At 44.1% G+C, this 19841-nt stretch overlaps 2 protein-coding genes across 5 annotated transcripts in view; both read left to right on the top strand.

Annotated features, from left to right (window-relative positions):
* The window catches only part of SMARCAL1 (SNF2 related chromatin remodeling annealing helicase 1), a 38062-nt gene extending 32350 nt beyond the window's left edge, over positions 1-5712 (top strand). For 3 of the 4 annotated variants that reach the window (XM_081852641.1, XM_081852643.1, XM_081852642.1), the window contains exons 15-17: positions 856-956; positions 4579-4678; positions 5262-5712. In XM_081852641.1, coding sequence (XP_081708767.1) covers positions 856-956; positions 4579-4678; positions 5262-5456 — 396 coding nt within the window. In that variant the 3' untranslated portion in view covers positions 5457-5712. The remainder of the gene's footprint in view (positions 1-855; positions 957-4578; positions 4679-5261) is intronic. The other variant, XM_081852644.1, reaches the window with a different exon arrangement.
* Positions 5713-9264: 3552 nt separating this feature from the next.
* On the top strand, positions 9265-13738 carry RPL37A (ribosomal protein L37a; the record flags this gene model as incomplete). The annotated part of the gene is made up of 4 exons (XM_081843495.1): positions 9265-9273; positions 10613-10741; positions 12183-12265; positions 13594-13738. The coding sequence occupies 4 exons, from the start codon at positions 9265-9267 to the stop codon at positions 13655-13657; spliced, it is 285 nt and encodes a 94-aa protein (XP_081699621.1). The 3' UTR covers positions 13658-13738.
* Between the last annotated feature and the right edge of the window lie 6103 nt (positions 13739-19841).

Here is a 19841-nt window from a genome sequence, read left to right as displayed (position 1 = left end):
ACTGTATGCAAGCCATTGTCCTTAAAGTCACAACTTGTATGAGGTACACCACTCTTGCTCCTCTTCTGAAGATGGGTAGCTGGGGGTGAGAGAGAGAGAGGCTTTCCCTAAGTCACTTGTGCATCTAGGTAAAAGGTTGAGTTTAATTCGGGATTCCATTTTTACAGTCCAGCAGCCCCATCCCCAATTTTCTCCTCTCAAAATGAAGTTGGCAAGAATGCAGTAGAAGGCCTTTGCTCCAATAACCACATACTGAAATACATTGCAGTGCTTAGGTTAATGTCATGATCTGTACATTGTAAGTGCTCCATTGTCTCCCAAGACAGGCGGATGCCAGCAACTTTGGTATCGTAACTGTAGTTTGGAATAAACTTTGTACACTTTCAAACAGTACCTCTTTTGTGCTGTTTTAATGGAACATCCTGACTCATTTCATGGAGGATTAGGTTTGCAGTGGTTACTGGCCATGAGTGTTAATTGCACTCTTATCTAGGCGTCTAGTTGACTACTGTGGGAACAGAATCCCATATGGGAATCTGGCCTGATTCTGCTGGGGTCTTCATTTGTTCTTACCATTGTGAAAATAGAAGTACACAAACTGACAAGCTAGCCCATTTTGAGTCACCTTGTGAATGTTAGCTCCCTCTTTGATCCTCAGTGTTTCCTTTTTGTAAAATGCTTTCTTTTCAGTCGTTCGTTCTTTACATTTTAATAATTCTTGTCGGCAAGGAGAGGGCCATCTGCTCTGTGCCAAGCATAATGATTCATTGGTTTATTGTTAGGGGTTGTAGCAACAGTAATTGCTCTCCTCTCTCTCTTTTTTTTCTAATTTGCATATTTGGTTTTTTAATGCAGGTTTTGATCCAAGCAGAAGATCGGGCGCACCGAATTGGGCAAACAAATTCTGTGGATGTTCACTACTTGGTAGCAAAAGGCACAGCTGATGATTACTTGTGGTAGGAAGCTGGTTGAGCATGAGACTCTTATTCTCGGGGTCATGGGTAGGGCTGGACTATGCCTGGTTTTCAACATTGCAAAACATCACCAGCTAAACATTGCGATATACAGTGGTGCCTCGCAAGACGAAATTAATCCGTTCCGCGAGTCTCTTCGTCTAGCGGTTTTTTCGTCTTGCGAAGCAAGCCCATTGACGGCTTAGCGGATTAGCGCTATTAGCGGCTTTTAGCGGCTTATCGGATCAGCTGATAAGCAGCTTAGAAAAAGGGGGGGGAGGAGAAAAAAACCGCAGGAACTCGCAAGACATTTTTGTCTTGCGAAGCAAGCCCATAGGGAAATTCGTTTTGCGAAGCGCCTCCAAAACGGAAAACCCTTTCGTCTAGCAGGTTTTCCGTCTTGCGAGGCATTCGTCTTGCGGGGCACCACTGTACTGATATATCACAGTGCCCGAAAGAAGGAATGGAACTATTTAGAGGCATTGACCGGCTTCATGGTTTCCCCCACATTGTGATTTTTGTATAGTGCAAAATCACCCACCCACCCCCACACACCTTGATTTGTAATATATTGTCAGGTCAAAAATTATGAAACTGGTATCATGATCTGGACCTCAAACTCATTTTGGATGACAGATCTATATATCACCCAGCCCTAATCATGGGGTTGAGTTGGGCAAAAGATTCCCACATTTCTGGAGGCTGGACTAGATGACCTTCATGGTCACTTCCAACTCTACAATTCTATGATTCTGTTGGTCCTCTCCATCCCCCCCCTTCCATGCTGTTTTTTTATAACTTTGATCGTGGGAGGATGAAGGTCACCCAGTTATAACCCTTTGATTCCACTTGGGGCCCATGGGTAGTGAGCAGCCAAATGTTACATCAGCACTGCTCAATGACTTTCCCCACAACCTGAGCATGCTAGACTATTACAAAAGCACCTGGAGTCTGGAAGCGCTCTGCTCTTGCAATCAGAATCAGTTTTGGAAAATCAGCATCCTTCCTGTTTATCACAAGTGTCATTCAAGTGCATGATGACTGGTACTTGATTGTTCCTTGGTTTTCAGCATTTTACAAGGGTTTAAGTGAAGAAATGCAAGCCACCTCAGGTTATTGCTCACTCTGAGCTTACAATGCGCTCAAGATGGTTTTTTGGGGGTGGAGGATCTGAAGACCAGAGCCAAGTAGTCGGGTTGGGTCTACTCATGCTTAGCTAGCATATTCCTTCTGTAACTTCTGTTACACCTCTCCAGCAGTCCACAATCATGACTGAGAAGAAAAGTAGGATGAAGCCAAGAACGCCTATAGGCTTGTGAGGATTGTGTTACAAGGTGGAGGTGGGAAAATGGCCCACCGGCAGCAAGACAAGGCACATCATCAGATGTTTTATACTCCCTGGAGCCCTGAATATCAGCTTTGCAAATAATTATACCCTTCCCTCAGAAGAAACTAGGAGATGACATATCGCCCACACATGAAAGAAAGCTAATGACAGTCATTTCCCCATTTTACTTGTAAATTTCTGTCCACAAAATGGTTAGTGCGAGAGTGGAAGAAAATGTGCTGTTTGCCAGGGTGGGGGTTGTTCCCCTGTCTCTTTCCACGAGGCTCTGTGAGAACACTTGGGTAGTGGAAAGTTTGTGTTGTCGTATGAAGCGTTGCCTTCCGTTGAAAAGAAGCGACGTTCTGGGTTTTTTTTAATCTTGAGGCTGATTTGCAGGACCGTATTTATTGCATAGCAATTGCAGCTGTCACAGATGAGCTGCTGCCTTACGTGAACATGGCGCTCACCAGTGGGAGTGAGCGGTGGCAAACTTGCCATGTAGCAGAGCTCGCTTGGGCTGATGGTGGCAGCTGGGCTTTTGATGGGCATCCCCTTAACCACAGTGATAATAAGAATTGGATTACTGTAATGAGCTCTACATGGGGCTGCGTTTGAAAAGTGCTCAGAAATTTCATGTGGCTGGTTGACGGGCTGGTTATAGGAAGGTTATAAAGAGAGAGTGTCCATTGACAGAAAAAAAAGGACCCCTTGCTCTGTGCAGAATGTTTAAATATTTTCATAACACTTTTACTTAAAAACAAATTATTTTCTTTTTAATTAGTTGCACTTTTGTTTGTTTGTTTTCTCCTTGTTGAATAGGCTGCAATCCTGTACAGTCAATGGGACTTACTCTTACACTTATAAGCTTGCACTGTTAATTGCTAGTCTCCCAACTTGGGCTCTTTGCATATGGTCTTCTATCCACACACAGGCCTTATGTTCTTCCCTTTCTGGGTCCCTTAGCTGTAAAATCTGTCCATCTTCCTTTCATTTACATCTTTGCACCATCTGGGTTTCACTGACTTTCATTTGCCCCGTATAGTCTGTTGCCTATCTTATGTGTTAACTTTTCACCCCCAGTCTCAGAAATTTTCACGGCTTTAGACTATAATAATTTAATCTTTGCTGAAATCTACCCCACTACCTTTTTGTTGTTGTTGTTGTTCTAAGCATGTCTTCATGTTTCTGTTCTCTGCTTCCAGCTCTCAGCCTGTGCATGTTCAAAAATTCAGACATACACACAGCGTATTTTCAGATAATGTTGTTCTTTCTTTCTGTCTCTAATCAGAAAACTTCTTAGGTTGCATTATCATACCACACCCTGACTTTCATGAAATTAGAGTTTCGGGAGCTGACTAAGTAGAACACAGGCTTTGTTTTTATTCCTTACAACAGGAGTAAATAATCCAGGGCCCTCCATTGTTGGACTACAATTCCCATGATCCCTCACTATTGGCCATGCTAGCTGGGACTGATGGAAGTTGGAGTCCAGCGACATCTGGGGGGCCCAGAGGTTCCTCATTCCTGTCTTACAGCCACTCTCTCCCCTTCAGATGGCACTGATGGTCATCTGAAGGCTTTGGCTGTGCATGCAGACCCCAACAGTTTTCCCAGTGTTGTCTTTCTAAATGGCATGGGGGTTCATTCATTTTCAAAACAATATTTCCCTGCAGGATTCTCCCCTCTCACCCCTCTCAGCAGGGATCCAGACTTGCCCTCTTGCTAAGCCTATGCTGGCAGCCAGCTTGTCTACACATGGGAATTAGTTTTTAACTTTAGGGATATGCACAGCTGCAGTAATAAAGCAAACTGCTATCTTTCCAGAGCTCTTGGTATTTTCTATAGGTGCAAGTTCTCAGTCCTCCTAGGCTAGAAGGGGAGATGTGTCTATATAGCAATGTTTTGAAATAACAGAGGCAGAGGATGGACTTTGCTGGGCAGCACAAATGCTTGTCTCTATCTTTCCTGGTATCCCTGTTATTCCTTGGTGTTTCCCACATTCCTCCACTTCCAAGCAAAATATCCCAAATTCATTGTGAAGGAATTGGTATTTTGGGGGGATGGGGGGGAGTGGAATTTAAAATGCAGATGTTTGACATCTTCACATAGAAATCTGAGAAGACATTATATAGGGAACTAGTGTGCAGCAAAGTAATGGGGGGGGGGGGAATCATCATCTGTGATGTCCTCTGCTTACTGGCTGAGTAGTTCAATGCTTATAGTTAGTTCAGTGCTTTCACTAAGAAAGATGCTTGCTTGACTCTTCTTTGTAATTGTAATGCCTGTTTTCTCCACTAGGCCAATGATTCAAGAGAAGATCAGAGTCTTAGGGGAAGCTGGCCTGTCTGAAGCCAAGTTCTCTGAGACAGCCGAGGCTACAGATTACTTCTTCTACAAGGTAACTTTTAACATTAAACTAAGTTCCTGGAGGCGCTTAGTTTCTCTCCAAGGTGCATGATCTTTCGTGCAATAAAGCTGGGGTAGGAAACATGAGTCCCTCCAGGTGGTGTTGGATTACAATTCCCATCATTCCCATTACCGATGCTGGCAGGTGCTGATAGGCGTTGCAGTCCAACAGCATCTGGAGGGCCACAGATTCCCCACCCCTGCAATAAAAGCATAAAAAAGCAATTATTCAGGCATCTCCAGGCATGACTTATCACGTTCTGATTCCTTCTGTGGACAGCGGCCATGCTTGAATCAAAGGCACCTATTGGATGGTGTCACTCACTGCAATGACTTTGATGGAGAAGCTCCGTCCTTTGCTCTTGAGAGATCCTCCTCCTATTTCAGTGTGTCCCATTTCTCTTTACCACTCAAATAGCAGGGAGAGGAAGGAAGGCTGATGGTCCAGTCTGCATCTTATTAACTTGGGGAACGCCTCCATCTCTCCTCTATTGACTGTTTTCTTAGTCTTTTCTCTGTTGACTAGCAGAGCTCTTTTGCCTGCTTGCCAGTGATGTCCCTCTTTAATTTCCTAGCAGGACCAAAATCAGGAGACCATCTTAAACCTTTTCCAGAGGACCTTCTTGGAGGATGCAGATGATATGGATGAAGCCCTGCTTGTGGAAATGGTTGATGCATGTGAAGGTTCTGGACCACAGACTCCATCAAGTGAAACGGAATCAAGTCTGTGCAAGAAACGGCGTGTTGATGAATATTTTTGCAAACAGTAAACTCAGAAAATGTTACAATCTTCGTTAACAAAAAAAGCGTATTTAAAGGAGGGCAAAAAGAATAATCAGTGAAAATTGCTTTGATTGTTAAAATAAATATCTATTTTTAAGATGGGTTAGCCTGTTTGCTGATTTGAACAGCTTTAGCTGCCTTCTTTTTATTGCTTCTCTAGCTGGGAAATCAAGAATCTGTGGCTCTACCCTGACTCCAATAAAATCTGCAGTGATACAGATGAGTTTTACTACTTGAATCTTTGCTGCAGCTTTGCGTTTAATACCTCTCCACAGGATTTCTTGAGAGATGGAATACTCCTCCTCATGCAGCAAATAAATCCTGTTTGGCAAGTTTAGAGGCTTTCAACAATTCTATTCTCGTGGGACAGATTTAAATAATTAATCAAGAAACTGCTAGAAAGAACTGTGGGGTGCCTATTTTGAGGGCAGGCCTGTAAAATTCTATGAGAAAGGGAACACTTCAGGTTACATTTTCTAAAATAAATATTTGTTTGTTTGCACAGTGGTATTGAAAAAGAAGGCATGCTTTAATTGTTTGTTTTCCTTGAATCCGTAACTTACAATAAACTAGAACCAGATATAAGACTTGTTAGAGGTTCAGGGTGAGAAGGTTGGTGGTTCGAATCCATGCAACAGGGTAAGCTCCTGTTGCTCTGTTCCAGCTTCTACCAGCCTAGCAATTTGAAAGCACACCAGTGCAAGTAGATAAATAGGTACTGCTGTGGAGGGAAGGTAAACAGCTTTTCTGTGTGCTCTGGCTTCCGTCAGTATTCCGTTGCACCAGAAGTGGTTTAGTCATGCTGGCCACAACTCGGAAAGCTGTTTGTGGACAAATGCCAGCTCCCTCAGTTTGAAAGTGAGATGAGTGCCGCAACCTCAGTCACCTTTGACTGGACTTAACCATCCAGGGGTCCTTTACCTTTACCTAAGGCTGAGAAACCCATGGTCTTCCAGGAGTTGCTGGACTGCAGCTCCCATAATCCATGAACATTGGCCATGCTGGTTGGGGCTGATGGGAGCTGGAGTCCAACAACATCTGGAGTCCAGCAACATCTGGAGGGTCACAGGTTTTCCACCCTTGTCATAGATGGTGGGTAATTCCTTGTGGGAGAAGAGACTTGGCAAGCTTCAGATTCTATTCCAGGTAGGCAACAGGAAACCTGTAGAGCATACTTTGCTCTTCTACCCATCCTCTGTCATTTAGCATCTTTGCTTTTACTCAAGCCCAGCAAGCCTTTTCTTACAAGCACCAAAGGACAAGTCCAGGTCACATCTATATAGGGGATGGGATTTGCTCACACTTGGGTAAGGATGGAGCTTCTGCACTGACCAATTTGAATAGCGAGCTTATGTTGATTCTGGCCTTCCTGCATAACTTGGTTTAGAAAATAGGAAGCTGCCTTATACAGAATCAAAGCACTGGTCTGCTTGGTGTATTGTCTACAACTGACTTGGCAGCAGCTATGGTTTTGGCAGTTGTCTTTTCTTGCCCCACCTGGAGGTGGTGGGAATTGAACAGGAGACCTTTTTGCATGCAATTTATGTACCCTTCCACCAAGCTACCTTTGTTTACCATTCATTGAACTGAGTCAGCTGCAGAATCAGGTTGTCTACACAAGCAGGACTCAGTGGATCTATATTCCAGGATTTTCTTTGTTTCCTCCAGGTGATTTCACTTTGATTGAAAGAAACAAAATTATAAAATATTTTGAAATTAACCTTTATTGTATATGACTTTAATTCAAAACCTCATTCTCCCATAGTAGTAGTCCCATTTGCAGCTAATTTTCCAAGGCCCTTCTCTCTGTCCTCATCCCACCATCTGATGTCCAGTGGTGTAGCTGTGGAGACAGGACCTTTTTGGTAATGGTGCTTGAATTGAGAAATTGCCTTCAACGGGAGAGTTCCTTGGCCCTTTCATTTATGCTTTTGGGTTAAGATTTGGGATTATAGCAGCTAATTAATGGTGAAACTGGTATAAAAGTGGAATTACACTCCATACAACCGGCTCTGGTTAGTATGACTGGAGCTGCATTTTGTGCCAGCTGACATTTCTGGATGTTCTTTGGAGGCAGCTCAATACAGCAGCCCAGTCTGGCTGTAACAAATTTGTGTGTGCATCACAACTGCATTTTCCTACCAAAGCTGCCTAAAGGCATTCCTTTATACCGATGCTAAACTGCCCTGTGGATCCTTTAAGGCAGTCGTCTTCAGGAGCTACTTTTAACCTAAGCCATTTCATAAGTTTTTTTAACCACATACAGTGGTACCTCAGGTTACATACGCTTCAGGTTACAGACTCCGCTAACCCAGAAATATTACCTCGGGTTAAGAACTTTGCTTCAGGATGAGAACAGAAATCGTGCAGCGGCAGCGGGAGGCCCCATTAGCTAAAATGGTGCTTCGGGTTAATAACAGTTTCAGGTTAAGAACAGACCTCCTGAACGAATTAAGTTCTTAACCCGAGGTACCACTGTATTTCTGTAGTAATGCTATTGTTGTGACCCGCCTGCATCAGACCATTAACTAGTGGTAAGTCCCAGGCCTGTACAGGGGCGAGGGCACCCTGGGTACACTTGCCCTGGAGCTTGGAGGGTTAAGCGGGCTGGAGGCCTCCACCAGGGACCAGCTGCTTTTTTGTTTTGAGTTTGTAACTTTATTCAAACAAGACTCACGCCCAGACCCTCAGACAAGCTCTGCATGGACCTGGTAGGTCCTGACCCACCAGTTCAGGACTGATGCTGCAATGCATGCACACGTATTAAAAATGAATATAGCACATTGCATTTTCATATTATTTAGCCATTGCCCAGTGTCCCAGCCTTTTGACTCTGACCTCCCCTAGTATACTGACTTATTTTCTATTATGCTTGGGTCACAATGCAAGATTAGTATCCAAAGGGAGTTACTGTACGGTGCCTTAAGCACGATGCAGTTACTGTAAGTCGTTCACAGTTGTCGCGTCTACTAAGGCGGCTGCTACTCTCTATTCGAGGCAACAACTGAAAAGCTAGAGCAACGAGGAAGGCTTGACCATAGAGTCGCAGTACCTCCTGGCGCGCAGACAATCCTACTATCGCTTCCTCGGTCTCAACGGTTGCGTCACACTCTGAAGTTTTTCCCCTTCCTGGCCGGGCGGGACATTGCGCGTGCGCAGAGGGCACTTCCTTCTCTCTCTCTCTCTCTCCCTGGGGCCTGCAGCGATAGCAAGATGGTGAGCAGCCGCTCTTTTCCTTTGGTACTCGGGTTTTATCCGCCGCCATCCTCTCCGTCGCTCGCCTCTCGCGCACGGGATTCGCCGGGGGTGGGAAACATGGGGGCAGGTTAATCCAGGCAGCCGAGCATTGGGGGCAGTTTTGATCGGCGCCGGCGCTTGGGGAAGCCGGCTTGGAGGAAGGGGCGCTGGAGGCGAGGGAGAGGGATGGTGGTCGCGGCGGGCTGAGTTCTCTTGCTTGCGCTCTGCCGCTGCTGCGAAGCCTCGCTTGACTAGGCGCGGCGGCCAGCTGGAGAGTGTTTTTCTTTCCCTCCTCCTCCTCCAGTTTAAATTAAACGATGGAAAGTAGAGAGGGGTTGTCAGCTTCGTCTTAAGCAGGCATCCATAAACTCGGCCCTCCAGCTGTTTTGGGACTACAACTCCCATCATCCCTAGCTAACAGGGCCAGTGGTCAGGGATGATGGGAATTGTAGTCCCAAAACAGATGGCGGGGCGAGTTTGGGGGTGCCTGGTCTTAAGCAGTTGCTGCAGGAGGTGGCTAAGGAATCCCGAAAGGTCCTTTTGAAAGCTATGCTCTGCATGGACCTGGTAGGTCCTGACCCACCAGCTTAGGACTGCTGTTGCAATGCATGCACACACATTAAAAATGAATGTAGCACAGGGATCGGCAGCCCTCTGCTGCCTGGTTACCTGCAAGAAAAGCTTAGCCGGTTCTTAAATTAGGTCGGCCTTTGCTCGTCATCCTTGGTTGCTGCTCCTTTCCTTCCTTTTGTCCGTATTCTTGCTTCCCCCCCTTCCAAGATCAAAGGTGCTCAGATCTTCTGGACTGTTTCAGTGAGAGGAAATTGTATTGTTCCTAGGAATAATCAGAACAGGGTTTATCCTCTTAAGCGTGTGTTTGAAATGCTTTGGCAAAAAAAGTCTGCCAAGGATTTTTCACCACCTTGTGGGTCTTGCCAGCCTCTGATCCTAGATCCGGAATAAAAAGGCTAAAGGCCTTTCCATCAGAACCTTTGGAAGATGAAAGGGTCTGTAATTTGCATTGGGTGGGTTGAGCAGATCTCTTACCAGTGCCCAGGTGATGGGAATCTGGCCCTCTGTTGGACCCTTAAAGGCCCCAGCCAGCATTGCCAGTGGTTAGGGGTGGTGGGAATGGTTGTCCAGCAACACCTGGAGGGCCCGTGCTCTAGGGTAATTGATTGTGGGAGCTTGCCTGAACAGGGGGATAATGTTTTGTGTCATTTGTACTAAAAGGGCTGGTATGAAAGTTCTGTTTGTGGTGTCACACATAGCATGTTGTTTTAACTTTATCTGGGGAGGCCTCAGGCTGTAAAGCTGGAGGGGTGAGGGCTTTGCCTACTACTATCTGTCAGCAGTTGTTGTGAGAATCAAATAAGAAAACCTCATCCTCATAGGTTCTTGAAAAAAAGAGCAGAATATAAATACGGTTGGCAAGGGAGCTGCCCTCTCATTCTATGACAAAAAATATTTAAAAAGAAGCATTTACTTTGCAGAAAACACCCTCCCCATCCCCTGGTATTTTATTTTGCAATTTATTTTATTTTGCAGTTACCTTTGCAAATAAGAGACTTGTAGAACATAAATGACTGCTGCAGTCCAATAGATACTGAACTGGCATAGTGACCAGGATACATAATCCTAAATGTGTGGGTTCCATCCCCATCACATTTAGGATTATATATCCTGGTCACTATGCCAGTTCAGTATCTATTACAAGTTGTTAGTCATTACTACACTGGAAATAAATGGTTTTAACTTGGAATTTGTGTTTTTATGAGTTCACCATGTCTTCTGAGTAAACATGCCTTGAGTCAGGCTGTTAATTGTTGTAAGTGTGGGTATAGTTGCAAATAACTTTGCCAGAACTGAAAATTTAATGTGCTTCTCCCCCCCCCCATGGTAATAGGCCAAACGAACCAAGAAGGTTGGGATTGTGGGTAAATATGGTACCCGATATGGAGCTTCCCTGAGGAAAATGGTGAAGAAGATTGAAATTAGCCAGCATGCTAAATATACTTGCTCCTTCTGTGGCAAGGTAAGTGCACCCTCTGTTACTGCAGAACTCCCAGTCCATAATTTCATTTTTTCGAAAACTCCACTTAATAGTCATATTTTGCCTTTTGTGCTAACTAAACTGCTCAGGCATAGTATTCTTGGTAATAATCAACTTAAAGAGGCTTGAAAGTAACCATCATTTACAATCAAATTCATGAGAGTATAGAGTAGGTATGAGGAACCTGTGGCCCTCCAGGTGTTGTAGATTCAACAGTATTCAGCCCCAGCTGGCATGACCAATGGTTAGAGATGGTGGGAATTATAGTCCAACCGCACTAGAGTGCCACAAATGCTGTAGATCACTGGTTAGTTAAATACTGTGGACCCATTGTTTTTTAATAATTAAGCCATGAGCCCCCTACTTTTGAAAATTCATAGAATTGTAGAGTTGAAAGGAACTCTATACAATTATACCTCCGTGAACGTCTGCCTTGTCTAGCGTACATTCCAGCGAACGCCTGCGGCAAACCCGGAAGTACCGGAACGGGTTACTTCCGGGTTTGCCACTTGCGCATGCGCAGAAGCGCTAAATCATGCTTTGCGCAGACGCGGTACTTTGCCCTGTGTCCTTTTCGGCTAGTAGCCGGGGCTCCGGAACGGATCCCGGTCGCAAAACAAGGTACGACTGTAGTAGTTTTTGTTATGTGAATGGTGCCAGGCACTGATTCAGCACATCCATGGCCTCAGCTGCTGACGATGAAGAGAAGTAGAGCTGCATCATAACAACAGCAGGCTACAAAACTCTTGAGTGACCACACCACCATTTCAAGTAGAGGTTAAATGGGGGGTTGATAGGAGTGACCCCCTGTGGAAGCACGTAATAGAGAATCCATGGGGCTAAACCAGGGGTCGGCAAGGTTTACCTCACCTGGGCCAGTTCACTCCAGGGAGATCCCTTTGCGGGCCAGATTGCACGTCTGCAGGTGCGATTTCTGGTGTCTTCGTAGATGTGATTTCCGGCATCTGCACATGCGCAGACGCAATTTCCAGGGCAGCGGAAGCGAGTTGCGGTGCTGTGCCGGTTTAGCACAGCGCGCGGGGACTCGCCAAGTGGGCGGCTTGGTTCAGGGGCGGCTCTTGGGCCAGCTAAATGACCCCCGTGGGCCTCTTGTGGCCCATGGGCCTTAGGTTGCCTACCTCTGGGCTAAACAGTTCTCCCAATATGTGCTTGCTGTTTCAGAACATGTGGCGTTTTTTGGTGTGTGGTCCTGAGCTTACATTTGCTCAGACCTGATTCTATGCAAATTCATGTGTGTAGGGTTAAAAACGTGCATTATTATCACCTTTAAAAAAACAAACAAACCATGTTCTGTGTTGTGTGTTTAAAGTGTTGAGTAGATGCTGAGATGCATTTTGATGGAAGTGATGTGGTATGGTAGATGCTCCCGTGGAAGTAAGTAGCTTTTGTGTTTTTCTTACAGACCAAAATGAAGAGGAAAGCTGTGGGTATCTGGCACTGTGGCTCTTGTATGAAAACAGTAGCTGGTGGCGCCTGGACATACAAGTAAGGGAAATTATATTGGTTGAGGGGTATGCGCGCCTGGGGGGAATGTTCCATTTTCATCTGTGGTGGGTGCTGTGTGGCGTTTGATATGCTATTGGAAAGTAAATTAACAAGAGCCCTGCTGAATCAGACCAAGGGCCCATCTAGTCCAGGATTCTGCTTTTGCAGTGGTGTGGTTAACCTGAACCCTATGATACACTCAAACAGGACGTGTAGAAGTGCATTCCTGCTCTTGACTCTCAGCAGCTGGTATTTAGAGGCATGCTTCCTCTGACACAGGAGATAGTACATAGCTGCAATGACTAGGTAGTCTTCTCTAATTCATTTGTCTAATCCCCTTGAAAAACGGTTCATGGTTGTATATCAAACATTTTCTCTTCAACTTCACAGTGATCAATGTTTGGGAGTGAAAGGGAAGATAGAAGTTATTTAAATAGAGCAGGGATGTCCAGCTTACAAGAGACTGTGATCTACTCCCACAATAACAAAAGCTGGTAGTGATCTATCCATTGGATTGACAAAAGTTGTTGGCTTTTTTTAGGAAGTCGTTGAGGGTTTTTTTGGGGGGGGGTCAACCGCGATTTACCACGGACCCCTGCCATTGACCTGTTGGGCATCCCTGAAGTAGAGTATTCTAACCACATCTTCTCTAAAAACCTAACTACATGTGGCATTAACAATGTGATTATCAAACATGTACAATGGAACCTCTACCTGCGACCATAATCCGTTCCGGAGGTAGAAATGGGTCGCTGGGAGAGGCGCCATTGTGCGCAGGCATGGGCTGCAATCGCCGCTTCTGCGCATGTGTGAACGGTGGCAAACCCGCCACGGATGTTAGGCGAAATGGATGCAAGCGGAGGCGGACGTAAGAGGTTTGACACTATGTGCTTAAAAAATAACACTAGATGCAAGGGGAGGGAGCAGTCTTCATGGTTGCTACTTCTCAGTGGTGGCACCTGCCCTCTGGAACACCCTCCCATCCGATGTCAAGGAAATAAACAACTACAAGTATCTGACTTTTAGAAGACATCTGAAGGCAGCCCTGTTTAAGGAAGTTTTTTGTGTCTGATGTTTTATTGTATTTTTAATATTTTGTTGGAAGTCACTCAGTGGCTGGGGAAATCCAGCCAGATGGGCAGAGTGTAAATAATAAATTATTATTATTATCTAAAGTAAAGAAGAAGAACCCCAACATTTTGTATGCACTATTAAACATTTCATTTAGCTGACTTGTTAGTTCTAAAAAAATGTTTAAAAGCTTATTACAGAAACTGCTAATTGTTTGTCTCATTTGAAATAATAGTGATACTTTTTGTTTCTTCCAGCACCACTTCAGCGGTGACAGTGAAATCTGCCATCAGAAGACTGAAGGAGTTAAAAGACCAGTAGAAGCATATTTTTGTTCCACTGTTGCTCTTCCTCTACAGTTCATGTCCTTATTGTCAATTAAAGGTGGTTGTGAACATTGAACCCTGTTGGGTGTTTTGTGCAAGAACAGTCCTATAGGCAGTGTACCTTTTTGATCTTGCTTTTTCCCTTTCTGCACAAAATATCAGTTGGTTTATGTAAGAGTAGCAATAATGTGCTATACATGTGGATTCCAAATAAGGTCAAGTTAAAATAGAATGTAGACATATTTGCCAAGCAGTAACATCTCAATAAAAGTATAATGGAACAAATTAAAGCATGCAAAATGAAGTGCTTGTAAGTCATGCTGATTTTGGTAGGAGAGTTAAGCACATAATCACTCACATTGAAATTGATCCCACTTAGCTGATATTTTTCCCAGCATGTGATCTCTATCTGTCTGTAAATCTTTAACCAAAAGTTACTCTTCCAAATCTAAATGGAGCTCTTCCAAATCTAAATGGAGCTCAGAACAGAAAATGCTATTAACGCCTCATGAATACTTGTAGAATTCTATTTTCGGAGAAAGGAGCGATCCTAATTGGAAGGACAGGGAGCAGCAGATTCTCTCCTGACTGGGGCAGTGAATGTGTGGATGGTTTTGTTCCACCAGCTGCAGGCTGCTATGGCATCAGGGCAAAAATCGGCTGTCTGCAAGAGTTGGGCTACCTTTTCATCAGTGGATCTAGCACCAGCATTGCTCTGTTCCATGTGCCACCCAAAATAGCTTTGCCAGAGGTAATGTGTCCTCACTGCACCTGGTGGGGACAGCAGGGCCCTCCATACTGGTAGAGGGGCACTTTTGCCAAATCCTGATCCCTAGCAGGCGTGCAGAAATTGGGACTGAGGATTACTCTGCCCTGCATTTTCCACATTTTTCTAATAGGATGCCAGTATTTTGCCAGTGCAGTGAGTGAGACACTTTCCACACAGATAACTGGCTGAGTTCAAAGCATTTGGGAATCATATTTTTGTAGAGTTGAACGGGACCCAAGGGTCGTCTAGTCCAACCCCATGCAATGCAGAAATCTCTGCTAAACGTTGTTGCCATATTTAAACTTTTAACTTGGAACGTAACAAAAACTCAAAAAATCAGCACCTTATACATCCAACAATTGTTTTTGTCTGAAATCGGTTTTTTTAAAAAAATTTGATGTCTATTCAAATCACTTTTTTAAAAAATCTGAAGTGTTCTTTTCTCTTGAATCTCAAGATACTGAGCACACCTCTCTTCTAAACAATGTTGTTCAGAAGATAGTTTTATCAGTTAGCCATTTCCTTTCTTTTAGAAGTAAGTATGATGGAAAGCCTCAATGCAGTAGTGGATATTTTCCAGCAAAGGAACTTCCTAGCTGTTGTGGATCTCATGGAGGCTTATAGTCATTTTTTTTTTACCAAAGCTGCAGATAATTCAAGTGGGCTCTGCTCGGAGACTTCCTGCAATAGCAGATTGCCTCACCTGCAGGCATTAACCTATATTTGCCTTACCACCGCAACTCTTTCAAGAGGGACTGGAGACAAGGCAGTACTTGTGGGTTTCCCTGCAAAGTGGTAAGATGTGTCAGTTCCCATGTCCATTGTACAGGGAAAAGTAAAGTCTTCCACTGATTGTAAATCGGTGAATCTTACGCAGTTAAAACAAAATAAAAAAATTCCTTCCAGTAGCACCTTAAAGACCAACTGAGTTAGTTCTAGGTATGAGCTTTTGTGTGCATGCACACGAAAGCTCATACCTAGAACTAACTCAGTTGGTCTTTAAGGTGCTACTGGAAGGAATTTTTTTATTTTGTTTTGACCATGGCAGACCACCACGGCTACCTATCTGTAACTTATGCAGTTAATGCAGAGTTAAGAGTGGCATAACTTCTGGACCAGATTTCACTCTTAATTGGTTGTAAAATCCACAATAGTGTTTTTAGACACACATTGTGAGCAGATTTGGTCATCTGGGCAAACATCTGTCTTCAGCCATCTTAAAGGTGGGCAGGGTTTTTTCTCCAGGTTCTGTTTGAAAGGATGCACACGTCTCTGGCCAAGGGGAATGTGTACATATTTCTATGCAAAGAGTTACAGGGTATGGTCAGAGATGGAAGTACTGTTTCTTACTCTCTTCTAGGCTTATAGAGTCTGGTTTGCCAACCTGATCATTATGGTTCAGGAGTGTCCATGGACCTTTCCAATACTGTCATACCTCAGGTTACGTGTTTTCGTCTTGCGCCCCGTGGCAACCTGGAAGTACCGGAACGGGTTACTTCTGGGTTTCGCCGCTTGCACATGTGCAGAAGCACTAAATCGCGCTGTGCGCATGTGCAGACGCGGCGCTTCTGGATGTGAACACTTTGAATTGAGGGTGTGCCTCTGGGACGGATTACGTCCACAACTCGAGGTTCCACTGTGCACAGCTCTCACGCAGGGCCAGGGTCTTATAATTGTGGCTTCACGTCTGGCAGAGGAGCATTGTTTTGTTATGGGAGGATAGAGATTGCCATCTTGGCAATCTTGCACGTGCATATATGAGGGAACCCAGAAGGTGATGTGGTGCAAGAGGAAGGTGAAAATTTCTTACATGCACACATTAAGGGTAGATAGATCAGAGCCTGAAACCTAGTACCTTAAAGAGGCAAGTGGCCGTTCTCCCATTCAGTCATGGTACAAAAGGGTCCGAGCCCTCATATTGAAATTATCACGAGCCATTTTGTTGATACCTCCCACAGTGCATAAATGTTTTCAACTGGGACCAGCACAGATGGAAGACACCAAATCACCCCTCAAGCCCATACAAATTATAGCCCAGGGGTCAGCAACCTTTTTCAGCCGTGGGCCAGTCCACCATTCCTCAGAGCATGTTGTAGGCCGGACTTTTTTTTGGGGGGGGGAATGAACAAATTCCTATCCCCCATAAATAACCCAGAGATGCATTTAAAATAAAAGCACACCTTCTATTCATGTAAAAACATGCTGATTCTCAGACCGTGCACAGGCCGGATTGAGAAGGTGATTGGGCCGCATCCAGCCCATGGGCCTTAGGTTGCCTACCCGTTATAGCCTGGAGGATCAGGGCTGGGAACTGCTTTTCTTTGTGGCTATTACTGCAGTTTGAAGGATTTCTGAGTCCTCGAAAGGGCTACTATAGCCTCCATAGCAGATGTTTTCACATACTTCAACACCCTCAACACCAAGCCTTCAAGGTAGTGATATGAATATTTTTTGCATTGAAGATAAGATTGAGGCAGTGATTTAAAAACTATGGTTTTGAGCAAGCCAGGTAGAAGGTAGTAGCTTCACTAACATCCCAACAGAAGACATTTCTGGAGGCCACTGACAAATTGATACCAGAAGGAAAAAATGACATTACTAGGCACCTGCATGATTTAGGACTAGCTTCAGAGATGACTTCCCTGCACCAAATCCTGAAAACTCATGGATAAGGAATCCTTTTGAATGTGGTGATATACAACTAACAGCTCTCATCTACAGAAAAGCAAGATGCACTTCTTGACATGACTTGTGGTGGTTCATTGAAATCATTCAAAGAATGTAGACTGGACCAATTCTGGGTGAAAGTTTTTGCTGATTATAAGAAGTTAGCTGAACATCTAGCTTTGAAACATCTAGTTCCCTTTTGTTCCACATATCTTTGTGAACAAACATTTTCAACATTTTGTTATATGAAGAACAAGCATAGAAATTGGCCTGATGTTGAACCATATTTGAGTATAAAAGTAGGAAATACTGAACCGGAGGTGGAAGAGATTGTTTGAGACAAAAAGAAGCATGATTTCTCCCATCACATTTAGGTTTAGTGTGTTTTGAACATTTTGTTGGGAGCTGTCCAGAGTGGCTGGGGCAACCCAGACAGATGTGTGGCTGGTAAGTAAGTATCATCATCATCATCATCATCATCATCATCATCATCATTTAGTAGCTGCTAGGCATATCCTAATTTGTTCATTTGTACTATTCATTAATAACATTAAATATGTCTGTCTCCCAACTGAATTACTGTGATTTTTGCACAGTAATATAATGAATTTTATGGTGTGTGGTTTTTTTAAGAATACCTAAAACCCATTGCTTATGGGCTACCCCACATTTTCTTCAAAAATAGGTTTGCAGAGGCAACTACTATAGAGTTATCAAAATTTCCAAGAGTAGGGGGTCTGTGGTTTGGCTTTTGAAAAAATAAGGGGTCCTCAGTAATTAGCTAATTGGGAACTACTGTTCTACAGTACAGGGTGAGATGGGGTTATCACTGAGGAGATTTGTCCTAGATTGGAGCCAACTTTGTCATTTCTTCTGATCTCTTCCATTACATGGTTATTTTTCTATTTATTGTGCTGCAAGGTGGTAGGGTTTTTTTTTTTTCCGTTTCGTTAGCTATAGTGCACTTTGGAATGGAAACAGAATCTGACTGATCCTGCCAGAGAAGCAAGTGGGAGGAGCAATACATCCAGGACTCCCCTCCATACCCCGCAGAAAAGAAACTCTATGGTTAAATCCAACATTCTATTCAGCCGCAAGAAAATATTTGCATAATACGGTGAGGGCATTTTGGCACAAGTAACGTGTAGACCTGCTCCGTCACTGACCACAAAATAATGGTATATCAATAATAAGTTTGTAAGAAATAAATTAAAAGCATGCATGGGGAATGTTGCATTTATATGGGAAATAACAAACACATCTCTTCTCTGCTGGGTTGCTGTGATACTTGAGCTTCAGTTTTACAAATGGCCTCATGTGGGAGCTGCAGTTCCACTAGTTCCATTTCCCTCCTGGCCACTGTTATATTTGATCTTGCCTTTTCATTTTATAAATGAGCTGAGACAACTTTATTCAAGAGCATGCAACTCCTTCTGTAGTTACCTAGTTGGTCCTTAGCCCCCAGCTTCTTGGAAAGATGCTGAGAGGCTCAAGACATATTTGACCTGGGTTGGTTTTTTTTAGTGTGTACATGGCTTCCCCAAACAAAAGAGGCTATTTCCATTTTGGCAGTGGAAGTTTAGCTTGAAGTTCTATCAGTCCCCTTCATTTTATTTACCTTGCCAAATTTTTGTGATGCAGTTTCAAATGTATGTGTCAAGATGTGTCTGGTCTTTTCTGGACAGATGCTGCTAAATTTGTAGAGCTGTCCACTGTTTTTCAAGGGAGATTACCTTACCAAGACTGTCCCTGACAGTCCTACCAATTAGAAAAGTGTTTGCACCTGGGAGCAAAGTGACACACTCCTGTTGTGTGGATGCTAACTCATACAGATCACACAAAAAGCTGGTCATGAACAACAACGCCCCTTACTGAGCAGACAAATAGGATCAACAGCTGAAGATGTGTACAGTCATACCTCGGGTTAAAGTTGCTTCAGGTTGAGCATTTTCGGGTTGCGCTCCGTGGCGACCCGGAAGTAATGGAATGTGTTACTTCCGGGTTTCGCCGCTTGCACAAACGCTCAAAATGACGCCACACACATGCACGGAAGGGGCAAATCGTGACCCATTCACACGCAGACGCAGGTTGCGTTCACTTCAGGATGCGAACGGGGCTCCGGAATGGATCCCGTTCGCATCCAGAGGTACCACTGTAGTGATGCCTAATGAGAGCAGCGTTTGTAATTTACAGGGGTACCTTGGTTCTCAAACGCCTTGGTACTTAAACAACTTGGAACCCAAATACTGCAAACCCTGTTCTGGTTTGCGAATTTTGGGGGGAAGCCGAACATGTTCTGTTTGGAGTGTCACACTTCCGTTTTGAGTGTTACGCTGAGGTCTGTCTGTTTTTGCTATTTATTTTGCATTTTTTTGTATTTGCGGCTCTTTTTGTTTCGTTTTTGTGACTGTGTGGAACCCAGTTCAGCTACTGATTGATTGATTGATTCTGTGACTGCAGTACATTGGTTATTGCTTTCATTTTATGGATCAATGGTCTCGTTAGATAGTACAGTTCATGTAAAATAGCTATTTTAGGGGTTGTTTTAAAAAGTCTGGAACGGATTTATCCGTTTGGCATTACTTTCTATGGGAAAGCGCACCTTGGTTTTGGAACGGACTTCTGGAATGGATTAAGTTTGAGAACCAAGGTACCATCGTATTATTAAGCTGGCTCACCTGGTGAATGCTGATGCTCTTGCCCTGGGCTGCACACGATACAATAAACTGCAGGGTGACACACG

This window comes from Podarcis erhardii (genome assembly GCF_964252035.2).
Source record: "Podarcis erhardii genome assembly, chromosome: 1".
Classification (NCBI taxonomy): domain Eukaryota; kingdom Metazoa; phylum Chordata; class Lepidosauria; order Squamata; family Lacertidae; genus Podarcis; species Podarcis erhardii.
The sequence above is the reverse complement of the archived record's forward strand: the minus strand, read 5'-3'. Positions and strand labels throughout refer to the sequence as shown.